This window comes from Xenopus tropicalis, chromosome 1 (assembly GCF_000004195.4).
Source record: "Xenopus tropicalis strain Nigerian chromosome 1, UCB_Xtro_10.0, whole genome shotgun sequence".
In the NCBI taxonomy this organism is placed as follows: Eukaryota; Metazoa; Chordata; class Amphibia; order Anura; family Pipidae; genus Xenopus; species Xenopus tropicalis.
In genome coordinates this window covers 153,172,047-153,193,650 of record NC_030677.2, presented here as the reverse complement: position 1 = coordinate 153,193,650, position 21,604 = coordinate 153,172,047, and the positions used below count along the sequence as shown (strand labels likewise).

The 21,604-nt window shown below is 40.7% G+C and overlaps 1 protein-coding gene across 2 annotated transcripts; it reads left to right on the top strand.

Moving 5' to 3' along the window:
• Window positions 1–3,920: 3,920 nt before the first annotated feature.
• Window positions 3,921–15,249, top strand: mmp11 (matrix metallopeptidase 11). Of its 2 annotated transcripts, none has more exons than XM_018090201.2 (8): window positions 3,921–4,398; window positions 7,529–7,743; window positions 7,827–7,970; window positions 8,066–8,199; window positions 8,359–8,603; window positions 10,586–10,759; window positions 12,147–12,407; window positions 12,621–12,733. In XM_018090201.2, the coding sequence occupies exons 1-8, from the start codon at window positions 4,309–4,311 to the stop codon at window positions 12,636–12,638; spliced, it is 1,281 nt and encodes a 426-aa protein (XP_017945690.1). In that variant the 5' UTR covers window positions 3,921–4,308; the 3' UTR covers window positions 12,639–12,733. The 2 variants fall into 2 exon arrangements, with proteins under 2 accessions (XP_017945690.1, XP_004910638.1); XM_004910581.4 differs by having other exon boundaries at window positions 3,927–4,398; window positions 10,555–10,759; window positions 12,621–15,249.
• The last annotated feature ends 6,355 nt before the right edge of the window (window positions 15,250–21,604 follow it).

The following is a 21,604-nucleotide window of genomic DNA, read 5'->3' as shown; positions in this document are numbered from 1 at the left end:
AAAAAAATCCACAGGACTGGAGACACGGGTCTTAAAACTCCCACAAGGTTAATCCATAACAAGAAACATGCAGAGATCACACACAACACAGGATTACACACAACATAGCATTACATATAACAATGATATTGCTGTTGACCAGGGCCAGGCAACTTGCATCCTATCAGAATTTACTGAACTACAACTACCTGAATTCCTCCAAAACATGAAAGGGGCCCTTTTATGACTAGGAATTGCCCCCAAATGGATCCACCACAATGAAAACAATGCTGCCTGCATGCCAAATTGTTTTATCCTTCTCAATGTGCCAAGCACAGCTCTTTGCATAAGCACTAAGGGACATTCTCTTGTGCCCCTTGGTGCTCCTGCACTTCTCCCCCCTGACTGCATAAATGACCCCTAAAGGTGATGGGAGTTTTAGGTAAGTAATATCTGGAGGTCCACAAAGGGTGATTAAATGCTTCATCATCCATGTCTATAAAAAGCAGATGGGTCTGTTTACACTGTTCGAGAAGATTCAAAGCAGGACTGTGTAGAATTGCACAATACTGAAACCATTACAACCCCATTAAACTTTATGGAAACAAAAACTTGTCATGTGCCTAACTTATTAGTGGCACAGTAGCATAGTTATTGAAGCAAAAATTCATGTCAGTTAAGTTTAACCCTGTACTCATAAAACACCTTTTGATTTTGATTCTTGTTCCAAAGAAACTTCCCTAAGGGCAGGTTTAGACATAGCGATTTGTCAACCATGGGAGATAGGTTTTCCAACTGGTGACAAAGTGTCTGAAAGAAGGCATTTTCCCATAATTAAGCTGGATCACTGCATGTAAGGTGTTTTACATTTGGCAATTCCCATTCTTCTGCATTACAAGGTATTTTTAGATGCTTTGTTGCCTGTGTAAGACACACAGCTTCCTCTGACATTGCCCTAAAGCAGTCTCCAGCTTGCTTCAAAGGGTGACAAATTCCTTCCTGACTGCAGATACCAGTCAGACTAATCCCTGGCTCAGTACAGCCCGACCAGACCCTTTCTAGAAAGTGTTTCCTGCATCCATCAGTACAACATCTTGTGAGACAGAATTCCACAACTTTACAACTCCTGCATCAGTTAAAGAAGAAACCTCCTTTTTCTGTTACAGCAAGCGATGTCCTTTTTGTCCTGTGTAACAATCTATTAGTCAACTGGATTTAAGACAATTATTAGTAACAAGTATTTCTAAATATCAATTTATATCAGTGGTCATTATTTTGTGTATTACCTTACAGCAGGGCAGGGGGATCATTTAGTGAATGAGATATTCACATGGATTACTGACTGATTTATCTGCGCTGCTGTGACTTTATCCACAAAGCATGCACTGTTGGTAAGGTCAGAGAACCTGTGGTCTAAAGCAAAGAAGTGGGGAATCTATACATATGCACTTAAAAAATAAATTTTGCTGGATTTGAAAAAAGCCTGCACTTGCAGAAGCACAGACTGGTGTTTGGCAAAAGTCCTGTCCTACAAATATCCTGCCGAAAATCAGCTTAAGGTCCCCATACACAAGGCGATTTCACTCGTTGTGCGACGAACGATTATATCGACAAACGATCGTATGGCGATCGGGTTTCCATACGATATGCCATCCATGGGCAACGATAATTTGCAAAAGATTTCATCGTAACATTATCGTAAAATACGTACGATCGTACATCTACGTACGATCCAATGTCGTGGCAGAAGCGGTATTTATTTATTTATGTTCGTTGACTTCCGCTGCTGGCAATCATAACATGCGCAGAGAACAATCGTTCGAAGACAAATGTCTGACACTCACACCAACTGGCAGATTTTATCGTTAAACGACTAAAATTTTTAAACCTGGCCTATCGATTTTGGGGACGATAATGTCGGGTCGATTAGCGGGCTGACAATCGTGCGCACACCATCAACTATACAATAACTTAACGATAGTATCGGACCGTTCGGGAATCGGTCGTTTGACAGTAAAAAATCGGCCCGTGTATGGGGGCCTTTAGTTTAAATATCCAATCAGGAAAGGACTGTATCTGAACGTTGAAGTGTTCCTCTCCCATTGGCAAGCTATAGCCTCCCCTTATTATCTGATAGATGGGGCCCAGGAGCCCCAGCAAAGTATTTTTCTGGGTCCCATCACCAACCTGTGTGTGGACCACGATCCTCCCAAACCTGCAGACAGATTGCAGAATACACACACGATGGGGGGGGGGCTGCCCACAAAGTCAGATGAGGGGGTAGTCAGAGAATTGTGTGACCTTACCAGACCTGCCATCAACCATGTGGTTTTTCCCCTTACTATGGTTGCAGTTGCTACACTCACACTTTATCATTTTGGAGGAAGATGATGGTACTTAGAATATGATATCTAATAAACACAAATACATCAAGTTTCTGTTTTTCAAAGCAATATTTTGGCCAAGACCTCTCTGTCCTCTTCTAGAGCCTGTCCTACTAACCCTAAAATAATCCAAAACCCCATAGGAAACTATTAAACTTTCTGGGGAAACTCTAAAACCTTTCAGGAAATCCCTAAGATTTTTAAACCCCCCCCCCCTTACCCCTTGTTCACTTATTTTACTTTAAACAAGTTAACTTTGTTGTGCCAATTTGCTTAGAAATGTTTGTTCATCATTTCTTTATATAGCCTCATGTTTACTACATCATGTGATGTAAATGTAACGTGAGCTGTCTAATGAAAACAGAAAATGGAATCCCTAAACTTTTCTAGAGGAACACAGGCTAAATTAAACTAAGAAAAAAACAAATCTTAAGAAAATATAACAAATGTAAACCTTTATTACATGGAAGGTAATGTGCATAGTGAAAAAAGGGCGCAATCTGGTACAATTTTTTCACTTTGTATGCTGTGTTCATCCAAATGCAAATGGCCATAGGTTTCTGTACTCCATATCAGAGTAGAGATACCTGCCACACAGCATTTAGATCCAGTGCTGACTGAAAGGTGGGTGTGGGGAAGGCATGTAGGCAATCCCTTCACTCGCCCCCCTACCCACATTAGGGCACTGTCCTTACCCCCTTGCCTAGAATGAGCACTAAGGGGTGCACTATTGCGCCCCTTAGTGCTCTTGCACTTGTGTCCCCCCAGGTTTGTAAATGACCCCTTGTATATAAGTGTTCAGTTTCACAGAACTTGTCCTCATATATAGAGTTCCCACTTTCAATCATCCAAGGTAGCAGAAAGTTACTAGTTACAAGGCCATACCATGAAAAGAAGAAAGGATTTCTGACAGGGGGGTGCTGTGTTATGTGAGTGGTAGTTTCCAGCTGCCATTACTTGGCTAACCCAAAGTAGCTCTTCTGATATGTGTGCTCAGATATGGATAACTGGTTACATGCCTGGTTAGAAATTCCCTGTTTTTCTGTATACACTTTTCTGTACACATACAAAGAGTGCAGGACTCAGACATAACTGCAGGATAAGGCTATGTACACACTGACCTACTGCTTTACAAAAACCCACAGACTAACAGCAGTTGCACAAGTAACAACACACACAGACTTGCTATGGCAAACAGGGTCTCACACAGAATTTCAGTCACAGGCAGGTGTCAGGTGAACAGGACACCTGGTGTTTGCTGTGGGTCTCAGCTTCTCATTAAGGTTGAATTGTTTTGATGAATCCCAAAGCTGTTTTTATCTGCTCTCTCATTTTTCCGGAGGAATGTGTATGTCTTCCGTGAGACCTTCAAGCTCAATGTGTTTTTATGGGTGAAACCTGGTTTAGGTGGTAATCACAGGGCTGCTAATATGCGGGCAAATTAAAAAGTGAACTTTTTCACTAGTCTGCTGTGTGCGCTGCTGCGTGTGCCTTTGGGGTAGTAGTATCACTTCAAGGTTTCACACCTCAGTCGCCAACAAAGAAACCATTCCAGATGATAGAGTTTTGTACTTTTTACTGCCCCCTCCCAGCTGTACCCCTCTCCTCACTCAACCCCTTTCCCCTTCCCATACTAGCAACACGTGATGCGGCGGCGGCTGCTGAGATGTGTGTCACTTCAGGCCATAAATGTGAAGAGAAAGAGGGAGAGAGAGAACAAAAGGCAGAGAGGAGTATAAATCCACAGCTGGAATCTCATGCACACTGACAAGCACCGGACAGCTCCTCCGCGCACACAGCCGCAAGCAGGGACCGAGCCGGAGGCACAGACAAAGGCACCACAGCAGCCTAGCGGGGAAAAGACTGGGGTAGAGGAGCCACAAATAGCCGGCACCTGGGGCACACACAGAGGCACCGTGTCACACTCACCTTGCAGTCTGTGAGAATGCATCTCCTCACCCTTCTACCTGCCCTGTGTGTGCTGGCGGCACACTCAGCCCCTCTGTCACTCATGTACCCCCAGCTCAGAACCCAGGTGAGTAATACATTACACTCACTACACACATATATGCATATAATTGTATGGTTTTATGTCCCTCAAATCCAGGGCAGTGTTTTTTTGTTGTTGTTTGTTTTAATAGTCGGAAGGTATCAGCCTGAAGGTCAGTTAAGGTGAGATTGGAGGCAAATGCCTGTTTCCTCCCTAGAAACACTGAGATCACAGGTGCAAGGTCATTGGATACATATATATATATTTATTGCCCTCCCTTGAAATTAAGAATTGCCACTATGCATTCCTATATCTGTAACCTTGTTATGAGTTCCCTGACCAAAGATGAACCTCCAAGGGAGACTTGAAGGAAACTTCAGAAAGTATGCATGTGTGTTCACTCCTGGGTCACTTTATCACCAGTGACAAAGCATTCAGGGAAGATTTGTTCCCACAGTAGTCGAAATTTAACTGTGGGTGCCACTGCCTTTAGGGAAGATGACATTTTATAAGACTGACAACCCTATGCCATAGAATAACTATTGTAGTTCCTTACTTACACAGCTTCTAATGTTTATAAGTAAAGTTATGTTTTTTAAATGGATGTATGATGGCAACTGGACAGCTTTGTGTGATCCTGTTTGATAGCTGCAGTGGTTCTTTGTTGTCAGCTGCCTGGAATTTCAAATGTAAATTCTAGCATATTCTGTATTAATGTTGGGTGCAGTGTACCAAGTGAGACATGTCCACCAATAAAAACACATAGATGCAAGTGTCTCATTTATATGTCACTTTATAGCCTTCCTGTTGTCTATGAAGGCAGTATGGAATTGTATATCACAAACAGCTTGAAGTACACAGGTATCAATACTGTTATCAATCGGGGGAACATATAATAAAGACAAAAACAATGGTGCTTTTTACAAAAAGTTGGCATTTCTTAGGCTATACACACAATGCATGGATGCTATAGACTTCACCCAGTTCCTCATGCTACTATTTAGGTGATAGTTAAAACTGACGACACAGATGGTGACACGGATTAAACAGCTATCTGGTTGGAAGGTGCAGCTTTGATTATTATTATTATTTATTATTATTAACATTTATTTATAAAGCGCCAACATATTCCGCAGCGCTGATCAGTGCAAATAATGGTACCCAGTCTAACACTGTATCAGAACTGTTTCCCAGTACTTGCACAGAACTCCCACAAAAGGTGATAGGAATAGTTATTGCATCTCCAGGAGTTAAATTCTGGACTATCCAGATGGCATCTGTGTTGTACTGAGTTATTTCCGATTTTCTGAAATGTTTATCCTGAGTATAAACAGGAGGGGAAAACACAAAGCAAGCAATTCTGTTCATGGATAAGAAGAGTGGGGTAGAAATGAATAAAAAAAAAATATTGGAAAAGGTCATTCATTAGTGATGTGCATGCCAACCCAAAGCCCATGGGACATGCAGGTTGTGACACTCGCATGATATTTTTGGGGCAAAAAGCCATTGTGAAGGCAGCTTCAGGGTGGCAGAAGGCTAAAGATGGCCATACACGCACCGATACTATCGTACGAAACCCCGTTTCGTACGATATTCGGTGCGTGTATGGCATGTCGGCGAGTCGACCGATATCGCAGGAGGCTGCTGATATCGGACGACTCGCCCATCGGCCAGGTTAGAAAATTTTGATTGGGCGCCATAGAAGGCGCCTGACCAAAATCTGCCGTCAGGGCTGAATCGGCAGAAGGAGGTAGAAATCCTATTGTTTCTACCTCCTTATCTGCTGTTTCAGCCCTGACTGTGTGTGGCGAATCTGACCATGTTTCGTGCGACCGATGGTCGCACGAAACATCATCAGATCGCCACGTATATGGCCAGCTTAAGAGTAACCTAAAACGATTGCAATGCAGAGAGTCAAACAATATGTATATAGATAAAGCTGGGAAAGCTTGGGGAAGCGGGAAAGGTGTCAGGTATGGGGCATGGTAAACAGGAAAAGGGGCACTGCCACACTGGGCGGATTCTCTTATTCTCCACAAGCCAAGAAGCTGCCTCCACAATCTAAAAATCTTACTGATGTGCTTGAACCCGGAGCCAAACTGCATGCTCAAGCAGCATAGGCAACCCGGCCGGTCACCTCACCCCTGCATCCTTTAACCCCCCCACATGCGCAGTGATGTCACAGTGGGGGGGGGGGTGGCAGGAGGTAAGGGAGCGCGGAACAGGCTTAGCAAGGAGAGGTACCTGCCTGGTGCAACCCCCCCCCCAAGCCTTGTGCCCTGGGCAGTTGCCTCTTCAGGCACATCAGTAAGATTTTTAGAGCGCAGGGGTGGCTTCTCAGCCTCTGGCCCAAGTGGCAGTGCCTTAATAAGCATACTTGTTGTCGGCCAGGAATGGAATGCAGTATACACAGATGCAGCATGTGCAAAAACACCTCTTGCAGTTTAAAACATGTAACTTTGTCCATATTTTCTCAAACTACTAGAATACTAGAGTTCAATATTGAAACTGTGCGTGACACAGTAACACCAAAAAATGAAAGTGTATAAAAGTAATTACAATATAATGTACTGTTGCCCTGCACTGGTACAACTGGTGTGTTTGCCTCAGAAAGACTACTATAGTTTATATAAGTAAGCTGCTGTGTAGCCATGGGGGCAGCCATTCAAATGAGAAAAGAAACAGGTTACTTAGCAGATAACAGATAAACCCCCATTATATGGGGCTTATCTACTAGTCATCTGCTATGTAACCTGTGCCTTTTCTCCTTTTTTCCAGCTTGAATGGCTGCCCCCATGGCTACACAGCAGCCTTTTTATATAGTAGGTTTTCTGTAGCAAAAACACCAGTTTTTTGCAGAGCAACAGCACATTATATTTTAATTACTTTAAAACACTTTAATTTTTTGATGTTACTGTTCCTTTAAGCACTTTTTTGGGGGGAGAAGCTATGGGGACTGGGAGGAGGATAATTTGACAGCTATTTAAATCACCTGCACCTACCTTAGTGCAGGTCCCTTTTTCTCATCTTTGCGCTGCACAACCTTTTAGTTTTTTGTTATTTGTTTTACTCTTGATAGACAAATAGATTATAAAAAAACTTTCAAATATGAATCATAATGTAATCAAAATATAAAAATTCTACCCCTCTCCTGACCAGTCTGTTTTATTCACAGGAAAGGCCTCATAAAGATCATGGTTTGTTGCAGACACACTCATTATTACATTACCCTCATACAAACGGTCTGCTCAATGCTCGCAGTTCAAGGAACCCCCCTCGTTGTGGGGTACCAGATATCCCTGTCCCTCTAGATTCCTCCAGCGGGCGAAATCGTCAGAAACGTTTTGTCCTGTCAGGAGGACGCTGGGACAAGACAAACCTGACGTACAAGTAAGAGGCAAAGTCACTAAAAACATGAACCTTATGGGCACCTCTTTTCCAAGTCCTTACACATAATTATCCTGATGTTTTAGGATCATCCGTTTCCCTTGGCAGCTAAGTAAGGTGAAAGTGAGACGTACTATTGCAGAAGCCCTAATGGTATGGAGTGAGGTCACCCCTTTGACTTTCACTGAGGTGCATGAAGGACGTTCTGATATCATAATTGACTTCACACGGTGAGTTGTGGGAAAGTATGATAAATTGCTTAGGGAGTATTGATTATGCCACTGTGTGATAAACTAGATTACTTATTAATGACTAAACTTTGTAGGTACTGGCATGGAGATAACCTCCCATTTGATGGTCCAGGAGGTATCTTGGCACATGCTTTCTTCCCAAAAACCCATCGGGAGGGGGATGTACATTTCGATTACGATGAAGCTTGGACCATTGGAAACAATATAGGTAAGTGTTACTTGTGAGATACTAGCAGCTGTGTGATAACAACTTACTCTTAGCCGTTACCTTTAACTCTGCAGCTGTAGTATTGATTTGCTCTTCTGTTTGGATGTTGGCATCTCTCGTTATGCTTTTATCCTTTATGTTGCACTGCTGATGTTGCAGGTACAGACCTACTTCAAGTAGCTGCTCATGAGTTTGGTCATATGCTTGGCCTGCAGCACTCTTCTGTCTCCAAATCGCTCATGTCACCATTCTACACATTCCGTTACCCACTAAGCCTTAGTGCAGATGACAAGCATGGCATACAGTTTCTGTATGGGGCTCCGCATCCTCCGACCCCTTCCCCAACTCCTAGGGTGGAGGTCAACCAGGTGGAAAATGAGAGTAATGAGATTCCTGCTGCAGAGGTAAGAACATAGACTAGTAGATCACATAAACCATGACTTTGTACAACTGTACAGGTCATAGCCTTAATCCAATAATGTTTAATCTATTTACACGAAAAATGAAGTAGATACTAACATGATTCTAAACTTAATGAAACCACCCTGTGTATAAAATTGTTCTTGATTATAAGTAGTGATGAGCGAATCTAAACAGCGAGAAATTTACGTAACGGCAAAAATGTTGTGTGACAATTCTTTTGACGCATGACAATTCTTTGACACCCACAACAATTCTTTTGGACACGCTTCTGTTTCGCAAAAAAATCCGCCAGTGGCGAAACGTGGAAATTTGCCACGAATCCATACCTGGTGAAACATTTCGCTCAAGTTGTTTTTTATGGACTGAGGATTTTTTAACTGATGAATTATTATGCTTGTGGTAAACATTTATAAAATATTCATCTTATTTTTTAACTAGTACAAGTATAGGATATGTTATGCAGAAATCTATTATCCAGAAAGCTCAAAATTACAGGAAGGCCATTTTAGAATACATTTTATTTAAATAATTAAGAAATTAAAAATTTGTTGTTTTTACTGTTATAATGAAACAGTACGTAACTGGAGACAAAATAATCCTATTGGGGTTATTTAATGTTTAAATGACTTTTTAGTAGACTAAAAGTATGTTAATCCCAACAACAGAAATACCCCTTATCTAGAAAACATCAGGTCCGGAGCATGCTAGATAACAGGTCCCATATCTGTAGTAAAAAACTAGTTGTTTATCTTATTTAATTTTATAATAATAGCCAGCCAGAGTAGTTGGGGAATGACCTATTTTAATTTGCTGATTCCAAACCTCATAATCTGCATGCAGTAACATTTATTTGATGTCTTGCAAACTAATTTAGTTTGTTATCCAGCTTAGTGGTTATTTTAAATGTTAAATGAACATTAAATTAGGATTGTTAAACCACTAACATGGATATACAGAAGCTTATTTATTATTATTTTTTATTATTACTCAGAAAAAGGAAACCATCAAAAATAAGAACTGTTTGCTTAAATATGACTTAATGGTAAATGGCCTTCCCTAATCTCTGAGCTTTCTGGATAATGGTTTCCATACCTTTACCATAGGTTTATATAAGTAACAAAAGTGAAGACTCACAGAGCTACTAGTAGCAGCTACTTGTCACGGCTACTAAAATAGACAGTGCTGATCATTTACTAATAATTGTCTCTATGTGTGCTTTAGCAGAGGCAATTCTCAGTATTGTCTATGGCAGGGTATTCTCTGGCATTTAGTAGCCGTGACAAGTAGCTACTGCAAGTAGCTCTGTGTGTCTTCACCCTTAGGGTTAGGTTTGCCTGTTAGAATACTACAGGCCTACGGGGTCCCTGTCAATGTACATCATCCTGCCAGCTACCCTCCCTTCAAGTAAAAGATGTATGGTAGCAATATTAACTACATTTGCAGGGTTTTTCAATATTGCTTTCTTGTACACTGTGCATATGTCTGACATAATGAGAGCGCACCACCCACCAAGCTTCAGGCAGGGGTGGTCAAATCAGTACACTAATCTGCAATGACAGCAGCTCAGTTCTAAGAGGTAAGTTAAGGGTGAAAATGAGTGCAGTTCACAAAGTGCGTGTGAGGCCCAGAGGGTGCTAATCCACCTTTTGCTCATCTGAATTCTTTGTAGAGTTTTTTTAATCCCCTATGGCTAAAACATCAAAAAGTTAAGGATGCTAGAAAGGTTACCACCCCTGAGTGTTCAAAACATCAAATATATTAACATCCCAGTTTTTTAAAGAGATGCTTTACATGTATGAATAGAATATCATCTTTTCATTGTAAGAGGGAGAACATGTTATTTTATTCCACTTTCCTTTATAAATGTAAAATATATTACAAGCCTTGTCTGTGGTTCTGGTCTGATCCAACTCATTTTTATTTTATGTCCAGCCTGATGCATGCTACACTAATTTTGATGCAGTGTCTACAATTCGTGGAGAGTTATTCTTCTTCAAGTCTGGTTATGTGTGGCGCCTTCGTGGTGGGAAACTGCAGAATGGCTACCCAGCCCTGGCATCACGCCACTGGCGAGGCATCCCTGACACTGTTGATGCAGCATTTGAAGATTCTGTGGGAAACATCTGGTTCTTCTATGGTAAAGAGAAAGAAACACAAGCTCTTTCATCTTTTTTTTCAAAACTAGGTGTAAATTGGCCAGAGACCGAGGAGAGAGTAATTGACTCAGAAGTCCAGGCTCCCTAAAATAAACTGACCCAAACAGAGCTCCCCAGTGGTACTTGTGGTGTACATGTCTCCCCAAAATGCTTATGGGATATTATAAGCTAGGGCATGCCATTAGGATAATATATATATATATATATATATATATATATATATATATACCACAAAGTTGATTTATGTCTTTTTAACCCATAGGGAAACTCGATCTACCCTCTTTTAGCTAGTAAAAATAATTCCCACCACTTAACTGCCCCATTAGCCCATACAGTCCCAAGGATTTATGTTTCATTGGAAAGAGTGTGTCATGGTACGGTGTAAATGCATTAGTACTTCAGTAAATAAGTAGTGCAAACATGGTGTGTACAGAGTTATAATGTATAAAGTAAATGCCCATTGGTAAAAATTTGCACTAAAATGGTTTTGGTTTTTTTTGCATAATAAGTAAAGATAATTAGAAAAGTGTTATTATGTATTATTTTTTATTCATATTGAGCACAATTAATTAGTACAGGTATGGGATCCTTTATCTGGAAATTTAATATCCAGAAAGCTCCAAATTATAGGAAGGCCATGTGCGATAGAATAAATAATTCTAATTTTTAAAAATGATTTCCTTTTTCTCTCAAATAATAAAACAGTAGCTTATATTTGATCAAACTAAGCTTCATGAATTCATAGTGATGGCAAAATAATCGTGTTATATTTATTTAAAGTTAAAATATTGTTTAGCAGACATAAGATATAATGATTTCATATTACATAAAGATCCCTTATTTGGAAAACCCAAAGCATTCCAGATAATATATGCTAAACCTGTATTGTACAGACAGTTATATAAGCCGAATGCAACTCTGCCTTGCTGGGAATACTTGGCCAACAGGAAAATAACTTGCCCAATAGCAGCAAAAATTGAAGCAAGGATTATCAGTTGTTAGAAATTGATTTCAGGACTGATTCAGATTCTCATGGCTTAAACAGGTGACAAGCTATTGGCACAGGTGACATTACTGGCATTGTTTATGCTTGTCTATGCTTGTCACTATTTCAGCAAAAAATGTACACTTGAGCTTGTATGCCAATGAAGTAAACAGCATAATGCATTAGCCATTTACAATGTGTTGACAGTACTTTTTATACAGCATTTGACATATATTTTTGTTGCCACTTGAATTTGCCAGGTCTGAGCTGGTATAAATAAATATAAACTCAGCAGAATGACAGCAATGTCGCCTCAAGTCATAAATGCCATCCGAATACACTGTATTCAGGGTACTAATACTGTAATCATGCTTTATCCACAGGCTCACAGTTTTGGGTTTTTGACGGAAAGCTGCAGGCCTCTGGGCCCTTTCCCATTACTGACATTGGTATATCAGTGCCCCAGATTCAGGCCGCCTTTGTGTGGGGCACTGAGAAGAACAAGAAAACCTATCTGTTTAGGGGTGGAGAGTACTGGCGATTCAACCCAGAAACTAGACGAGTGGAAAGCTGGCACTCACGCAACATTGGAGACTGGAGAGGGATACCAAAAGGCATTGACGCTGCCTTCCAGGATGAACAAGGTAGGAGACACAAGCAGTGTAGCCCCTCTGTGTATATAGCACATTAAAGCAAGTTGTAATTTTGGAATTTTCAGCACGTAAAAAAACTTCAACACAAAAAAATACCTTTACATTTTGGCATGTTAGCGCCATCTTTTGGCTAATGTTGCAGTGACTAAATTACGAGCAGTACATTAAAACCTTAAATGTAATCACAATATTTTTCCACTGCAGGTTATGCCTATTTTGTAAAAGGCCGACAGTACTGGAAGTTTGACCCATTTAAAGTTCGTGTCATGGAGGGGTATCCTCACCTGATCAGTCGGGATTTCTTCAACTGCCATGCAAGCTCTATATCTGTAAACTCCTTAAGATGAGCTGGCTCTCTTACCAAGGATTGCAGGGAGTACTCTGTAATACAGACTGGCCAGGCAGGACCACAGGGGCCATTTAACTCTTACTGCTTTACAATTCAGAATGCAATGGGATCGGTAGAACTGCAGTCTGGTCTCATAGACAGCATTTGGAATGTAAACCCTGAAATATCCAGCTACTTTGGATAGGAGATCCAAACAAAATGAAAATGGTTTTTTTTTTAACATACAGTATATTGGAAAAGAACCTATCTGCTTTGAACTTCTCCAGGCATGTTACCTAGGATGGAAATCAGCTACCCTAAACAATTTACAGAGTTCCAAGACTCCAGACACTGGGATCTTCACACTTTCTGTGTTCCACAAACCATTTGACTGAAGGATTGAAGTTAGTCATGCAGTTTGCTATAATACCAAATGCAATGTACTCACAATACCTCTGTCAGTGCTGGACACTGATCCTAATACGAAACTCTTCAAGTGTGGAAGTTTTTTTTTTTGCATTTTAAGATTTTGTTCTCGTTATTTTTTTTTATTTACAAATGAAAATTACTGCTGTTTGTTTATAATTAGTGCAAGACTTTGGATTGTAACCAAATTTCTTCAAAATAATAAGCCAAATAATTAGAAAGAAGAAAAGGTGAAATAAGAAAAGGAATATAGTTTTCGTAAAACTGCAACGTAAAATCTAGTGCCCAATGTGGTAGCAAAGAAATATTCTTAATAGTATTTTGTATGGGGTAAAGAATAGAAATGAGCTTGTGTTTAACCTGCAGACTTAAGAGTAGGTTGGACTGTAAAATTACTACTGGAGCACAAGGCTAGGGTCACACAGCTGCATGACACAAAAAACAAGCCACATTCACAGCAATATGGAGGGAGGTGGGCAGGCCAATATTAGGAAAGTCAAACCAATAGGCTGCATTAATTGAAAAGTGCAGATGTCTGCCCAGGGGGCCCAGACAGACAATAAACTAATAACTGGGGCCTTGCTATCTAAGTAGGACAGGATAGAGCATCAGCATTCCTCATGACAGTACTGTCTACATATAGTACTTACTGGGTGAGATGGGCTTAAAGTAGAAGGAAAGTCATTTTGGCATTTTACTGCCAATAGATATGCCACATTAGTGCCACCTAGAACAATATATTTATTCTGCAGAAAGCATTACCATACCTGAGTAACAGCCCTAGAAGCTTTCTCTGTTTGCTTAAGATAGCAGTTGCCATTTTAAATAGCTTCCTGCTTGCCGTTATAGCTCAGATTACACATTCCTAAGGGAGGGTGTTCTTAGCATTCTTATGGGAGGGGAGAGCAGGAGAGGGGAGAGAATTGCACAGACTCTGGTCACTGGAATAAAGGATTTTTCTGAGAGAGGAAGTCAGACACCTGAACAACATGTTTACAAAAAAGGAGAAAAGAAATCCTGTGTTTCTTTTGTGCAGCGTTTCTGTGAGTGCTTATGGCTGTATTTACATAGACCTTTCTGATAAAGTTTACCTAGTTTTTACTTTTCCTTCTCCTTTAAATGAGTACTAGTATCATAGGGTGCAAAAACTCCTTACAGCATGAATGAAGAAGTATCTCAGCTGACAAAAACTGGTGCGGTTGCTCTTACAATTATATATTCCCTGCTATGTGGGACCTGAATCCCTCAATGGAAAAGGAAGCATTATTGTGTGATTGTGGTATTCAACTGGCTCACAACAGTAGATTTCAAGCCTTTTCAATTCAAAGATATTTTTGTCACCTGCAGAAAGCGTAATGTCCTGCGGGCAACAGAACACCCTGTGTGACATTGTACTTGGGCCATGAAATTGATGAAATTTGTACCTGACCCTTCACAGGTAAGAACCCAAAAGTTAACTGTGTTTATAAAATGATATCAAAGATACAGTACATTGAAAGAATACAATTGCAATTGAGCTACTTTCACAAATAAAATCACACAATAATCAATAATTATGGCTGCATAGCTTTTTTTACTTTTTCTAATAAAATAATTTTGTAAGCAAAATGTTAGCTCAGCTCTACTTAAGAATTCATTTAGTTGTTGTTAGCAAACAAAATCGGCAACTGGGGAATTTAAGAGATCTGCTTATCACACCTGTAACAGAGATGCCAACCGGATCTGAAGTTATCTGAGGGCATCTTGGCCACACCCTGGCCCCACCACCCTCCCTGCCCCCTGCTTCAGACAATATGAGAGGACATTGGGTGACGATTTTATGCATTTCAGTAGAGCAGGTAAGTTAGGTATCAGGAGCGAATTACAGACTGCACGTGACAGGGTGAGAGGGACTTAAATCGGAGGCTTCCAACAAATGCAAGGGAATTGACATGTCTGCTGTTATAATCAAACAGAAACTGCGCAGGGAAATTCACTTAAGAGCAATTTGCCAACAGCATCTTCTAACAATGTTCCTTGTAAACCAATTGAGCAAAATAAGTTGATCCAGCAGGCAGCAATAAAAGATTTCAAAAATGATACAGGCTCCTTCTGTGCCTTATTTCATAGGGGGGGTTACCACTCTTTTGGCAAAGTCAAATTTAATTTGCCTTTTTTTCCTTTTTGCCATGTAGCCAGCTGTCAATTGCATCCAAAGTGTGTTTTTACTATAAATGTGAATGTTTAAATAGTTTTGTACATTCTTGCATTTTGGAATGTTTTATATACTATATGTAATAAACTTTTTTTTTTAAAACCTGTTTGTCTAGCTTTATAGAAGCTAACAGAACTGTAAAGTATTTGTTAAGTACTCACTAAGTAACAGGACAAAGGCTGGCCATACTGTACATGTGGAGACCTGTTTGTTTGGAGAGGTTTCAAAAGAGTGGATTTCTACCCAAATTTGGCCACACTCGGGCTAATTTGATCATTGGGACAGAGGAGTACTGGGATTTGTTAGATAAAGACTGCATTAATGTGCCAATGCATTCTTTGTCCGATAGGATTTTCAAATCTGACCAATATATATCTCTCCAATTTTTGGCCAGATCGTCAGGCAAGCAGTCCAAAGTCGCAGTCCAAAGTCCCAACTCAGTCAGCAACTTTTGTTAAGGTCCCCATACACGGGCCGACTATAGCTGCCGATATCGGTCCCTTGGACCGATTCGGCAGCTAATCGGCCCGTGTATGGGCAGAACAGAGCGGCCTGGCCGACCGATATCTGGCCTGAAATTGTCCAGATCTCGATCGGCCAGGTTAGAAAATCCGGTCGGATCGGGGACCGCGTCGGCTCGTTGATGCGGTCCCCGAACCGACTGCCCCATAACCACCCCATAACCACCCCAGGGCCAAACGATCGGATTATTTTTTTTTTAAGTTTCTTGCTACCCGATATCGCCCACCCGTAGGTGGGGATATCGGGTGAAGATCCGCTCGCCAAGCGAGCGGATCTTATAGTGTATGGGCATTTTTAGTCTGTGTCTGGCCAGCTTTAGATTTCTGTTGGTTTTTTTTTTTGTTTGTTTTGTTTTTTAAGCAGTCCAATAAAAGATACACTGAATCACATGGAATCCTTGGGTGGCACATGTGGCTCAAAGGTGCTTAGTTACTATGGTTTGTAGGAAATCGGTGCTGTTGCTTCAGATATACTGGAATGAATAGGTTTAGGCAGACAGGGAGCAGGAAATCTCTGAGGGCTCTGGCACACGGGGAGATTAGTCGCCCGCGACAAATCTCCCTTGTCATGGGCGACTAATCTCCCCGAACTACCATCCCACCGGCAAACATATAAGTCGCCGGTGGGATGGTACACGCTGCGCAGGCGATTTCAGCAAATCGGCGAAGTTGCCTCGCGAGACAACTTCGGCAATCTGCCGAAATTGCGCCGCCGCGTGTGCCATCCCACCGGCGACTTACATGTTCACCAGTGGGATGGCAGGTGATGGCAACTTTTTGTCGCGGGCGACTAATCTCCCCGTGTGCCAGAGCCCTAAAACATTTCTACTTGCAGCTTTACAATGTAATGTGATTGCTTGATCAATAAACAAACAATTATTCTGTGTGTCATTGTGGCCTTCAAGTCTACAGAGTTATTAAAGGAACAGTTCAGTGTAAAAATTAAATTGGGTAACATAGATAGTCTGCGCAAAATAAAAAATGTTTTCAATATAATTAGTTCACCAAAAAATAATCTACAGGCTGGAGTGAATGGATGTCTAACATTATAGCCAGAACACTCCCTCATTTACAGCTATCTGAGCTGTTAGCAGTCAGTAACCAATCAGTGATTTTAGGGGGGGAATATGGGACATAACCATTCAGTTAGTTTGCTTTTGAATCTGAACTGTCTACTCACAAACTAACTGAACAGTTTTGTTCTATGTGGCACCCCCCTAAAGTCACTGTCTAGTTAGAAAGCCGAAGTAGTCTTCTGGCTATTATGTTAGACATCTGCTCACTCCAGCCTTTAAACATTATATTTTTACCTAACTAACTATATTAGAAATATTTTTTTATTTTGCGCCCAATTTCATTTTTACACTGAACTGCTCCTTTAATACAGATGTGAATTTGCCTGTTAGCTGTAATCCACAGCAATTTGATGTTAGTTTTTTTATGTTGCAAGTGAAGCTGATATGTTCCTATCAAACATAATGGTATCTTACTGGCAAGTCTGGGGTTATGAAGTTCTCATAAGCCATTTCTACAGTGATCCTACTGGCATAAAATGCAAGTGCCACAGTGTGGTGTGCTCAAGGTCAAGGTCACAAAATGTCATAAAATGGTGAGGCCACTGTGTCTGCAATTCCAAACATAGAAAAGAGTGTGTTTTTTGCAAAACAGGCATGGTATATGGGGACTTGCGCACACACTTAGGGGCAGATTTATCAAATCATGAGTTCGAATCCTGAATGGGATAAATTCGGATTGGATACGAAAATTTCTGAAGATCGCAAATATCACAAAAATGCTTATGAAAAATCGTATTAGTCATGATAATATCGTATTGGCAATTCGAAAGTCACAAAATTTTCGTATCGAACGATTGTAAACAGCGGGAAAACCTTTCCGATTTTTTCGTGCAAGCGTACGAAAAAGTCGCACAAGCGTACGAAAAAGTCGCGTGGGCATAAGAAAATTTGCACAGGAGCACAAGCGACGAAAAATTCGACGCAAATACGCTCTGAGAATTTGTGCATTTGTAAATGTGGCCCTTAGCGTGGCACACCATTATTCCTCTCTTTCTATTTTTTACATGTTAAAAGGTTTATTAGTTCTCTATGGTGGAGGGGCCCCTCATGTTTGTCTGCAAGGGGCACCCTGGACTCTAGTTACGCCACTGCAAGGTCACTTAACAAGCTGATCTTTGCCTGATTTGGCAACATACGTTCCAGGTCAAATTTGACTGATTGATTCATTTGGCTCCGGGGATCATAGCAGAGGCCTATGTATACTTGTCAAAAGAGGACCACATCACCTCACCAATGCTGTCCTCACCCGGCAGGATATTCAAACATGCCTGATAATTACCTGCCCAATTTTCATCCAGCTATCTGACAGAATGGTCCATATACAGGCAGATAAGCTGCTGACTTGGGCTGCGTGTATGACCAACTTTAAGTTTCAGTTGAATCAAGCTGCTTAGATAAATGTGTCAATTCATTAAAACTTTAAAATAATGTTTCCTGACAGTCAGTGTTGCTAAATGTTTCAATAATTTGGATTCCTCAATTCAGTGTTGGAAAATCCTGCCCCTAAATAAAAAAGTGGGACCAGGTCTGGACTGATATTCACAATAGGCCAAGTATTTCAGGTACAGCCCCCCATTTACCCAATAAATAGAGGCATCTTCCAGCAGCCCCTCTGGCAATTGCCTGAATCTACAGATTGCCAGTCCAGACCTAAGTGGGACTGCTGGTGTTGGATGATTATGGGAACTTCTGAGACAAAATTTGTTAAAAAGCCCCACACAACAGCCTTCAAAAAGTATGAATAATAAAATAAATTTTTATTTGCTGAAATCCAGCTGCAAAACAGTTCTTCTCTTTATGCATCATTTGAAATCCTGGCAGGGGAGAAGGGACTAAATTATTGATGTTACAACAGCTTACAGACAGCATGCAGCAACTACATAACCAACAGTGCATTGTACTGTGATATTACTTTCCTTATTGACATCACGTGTGCAGGGGATTGTGGGATTTGGAGGATGCAGGCTGCTGAGGACAGTCAACTGCTGTTATGTTTTGGGGGATTTTTTGAGTCTCAAAGTAGTCAGCCAGATCAACAGGAGAATATGGGGCCAGGCTTGGGTAACTGTTCCAAACCATATTATTACATTAGAAATCATGAAAATGCTGCATATTTTGAATTGATGTAAATGGCAAAGTTGCTTGAAATTATGTTTACATTTTAAATAAAAACTTTTCAAAAAGTTGTGTTTGGGTGGAACTTTAAAATTATCTTCTCTAGAATCAAAAAGGTTTAGCAGGAATAAAGTGCTAATCAATTTTAAACTAGCTGTAGTGATGTGTGTGTAGTGATATAGTTAGGAAAATGTTGAAACAACCATTACTTGTTACAGGACTCCATAGGTGTATCTATATGCTATTCAAGTGTGGCCACATTGCACACAGTCCTCTCCTTTGACTCAGATTCTAAACAAGAGGATCACGGATCACAAGGTAACAGACCTGCATGTAGCAAGGTTAGAGCTATGATTCACAACAGAGCCTTTCCCTTATGGTGGCAATACAGGTTACGATCTGCTCGCCTGGCGACATCAGGCTAATTTGATCATTTGGACCTATAGGCAAATGATGGTTTTAAATCATGGGCATAGGTGCCATTGGACTGGACTACATCAATGAGCCAATGCGGTCCCTGATCCAATGGGAAAATCAAACCTGTCTGATCGAGATCTGCCCAATTTAAGGTCACACGTCGATCGGGTAGGCCCGACGGGGATGCCCATACACGGGTAGATAAGCTGCTGAATCAGTCTGAATCAGCAGCTGAAATCTGCCTGTGCATGCCCACCTTTATACAACATACTAGAATAGAAAGTAATTTGTTTTTATCCAGGTTGTTTCTGGATAACTGTTTCTCCCTGAAACTACTGCAGTGATCAAAATATCATGTTTACCGGTGCTCTCAATTCTATAAAATAGGATGCATTTATTTATATGTTATTCTATATCATTCCATTATTTTTTTTAAAGAATGCTGCGATTTTCCAACATTGTAGACTGAATCCGAACCTGACTTGAGGACAGTTGGTTGAAATAGGCCTAATTGTCTTCAACGCCTAGACAGACACCTTGAATAATTGATAAGATAGTGTAGATACTCGCCGCCAGCTTGTTTGCTTTACCTTGTAAGCTCAGGAATTTGATCAGTTCCAGGTCACCTGCTACTTTGTTATTGTTGTGCTGTTCACTCACCAGTCACCAGTCGGTATATTTCACATGCTAGGAAATAAAAGATCCTTTTACACAAGTTCAGGAACTCATAATTAAGGTTTTTGACAGATTTGATAAAAGTAAAGGAAAAGCTTCATGGGTTATTTTACCCTGGCTGAAACATGCCGGCTGAGAATACTTCCTGCCATAGTGCTAATGGCAATGGTGCAGAAGGATATTTTTCCTAGCCCAAGCCTGCAAAAGAAATACCTAAGAGCAGAGCAAAGGTAATATTCCCAGGTTAGCCAATAAAAAGTATCACCTTCTTTATAATATTTCAGTGTTATCTTGAATTAAAGAATCTGCGGTAATACCTGTATGTTTAAATCAATCACTGTTTCATAGTTTATTAAAATGCAGCAGGAATGTTGGCCTTTCCACAAGCCATTCCTATTGTTGCCGGTGGAAAGGCATTTCAGAGCAGTTAAGTCATCCCCGGTAGCAGAGATTTATCCCGGGCGACTACATCACTCCATAGAACATTAGCCTTATATTTACAGAAAACAGCAGACCTAAAGGACCCTAGGCAAGCACCAAGTCATGACCATTGGGTGGTAATAGTATGAGTGAGATGACAAAAATGTGGAATGATTAGCAGACCACCTAAGTGCACAGCTTTTGTTGTATTATCTCTTTAGTTTTAGCGATATGGTTCATTTAAAAACTGTAATGCAGATTGGCATTCTCTGTATTTCCTATGATATTTAGCACTCTCACCGGCAAGTAAAATCTGAGGAATGGCTAAAGGACCTTGGTTTTGTATACTGTAAAGAATTAATCCTGCAAATAGAAAACACAAATGTCCTATCCTACTTTCAAGACTGTATAATCAATTTGCAAGTAGAACAAAGAGTTTTAAAGCCAAGGAATTTGGGTCAGGAGAAATAAAACCTATATTAGTTTGTGCATGTGTGCATGAAAAATTATGGCATTCACTTATTGCTGTGCTAGTGGCCGGCCTTTTCTCAGCCAGCAGAGAAGTGCCAAAATCCTTGAAAGGATCCTGGGCTATTTCATCCAAATTAATGTTTCCATTAATATTAATTACATGCTTCTCATCTGGTTTAGGTGTTTCACAGCCAGCTGAAAATACTATGTAAAATGAAATATCCAGGATTGGATCATTATCTTATCTTATAACCTGAGGTCAGTTGGCATCTCTGCAGAACAATGTTCCCTATAAGCAGTGCGCTCACACACAACAATTTTGTATTTATTTTTACCTGAGCAGTTTTTAAAAACGTGCACACAAGTTTAAAATGTATGCACACAAGTTTTTTGCACACAAAGCCAAAAAGTAATGAGGGAACGTTGCAGCAGGTCTATTTCATAGCCCTTAATTGCTTGTTAGGGCAGGGTTGGACTGGGGCGGCCGGGGGCCCAATGGGACTGCCACCTGGGGACCCTCCATCCCAGTTGCGACATCAAACCCC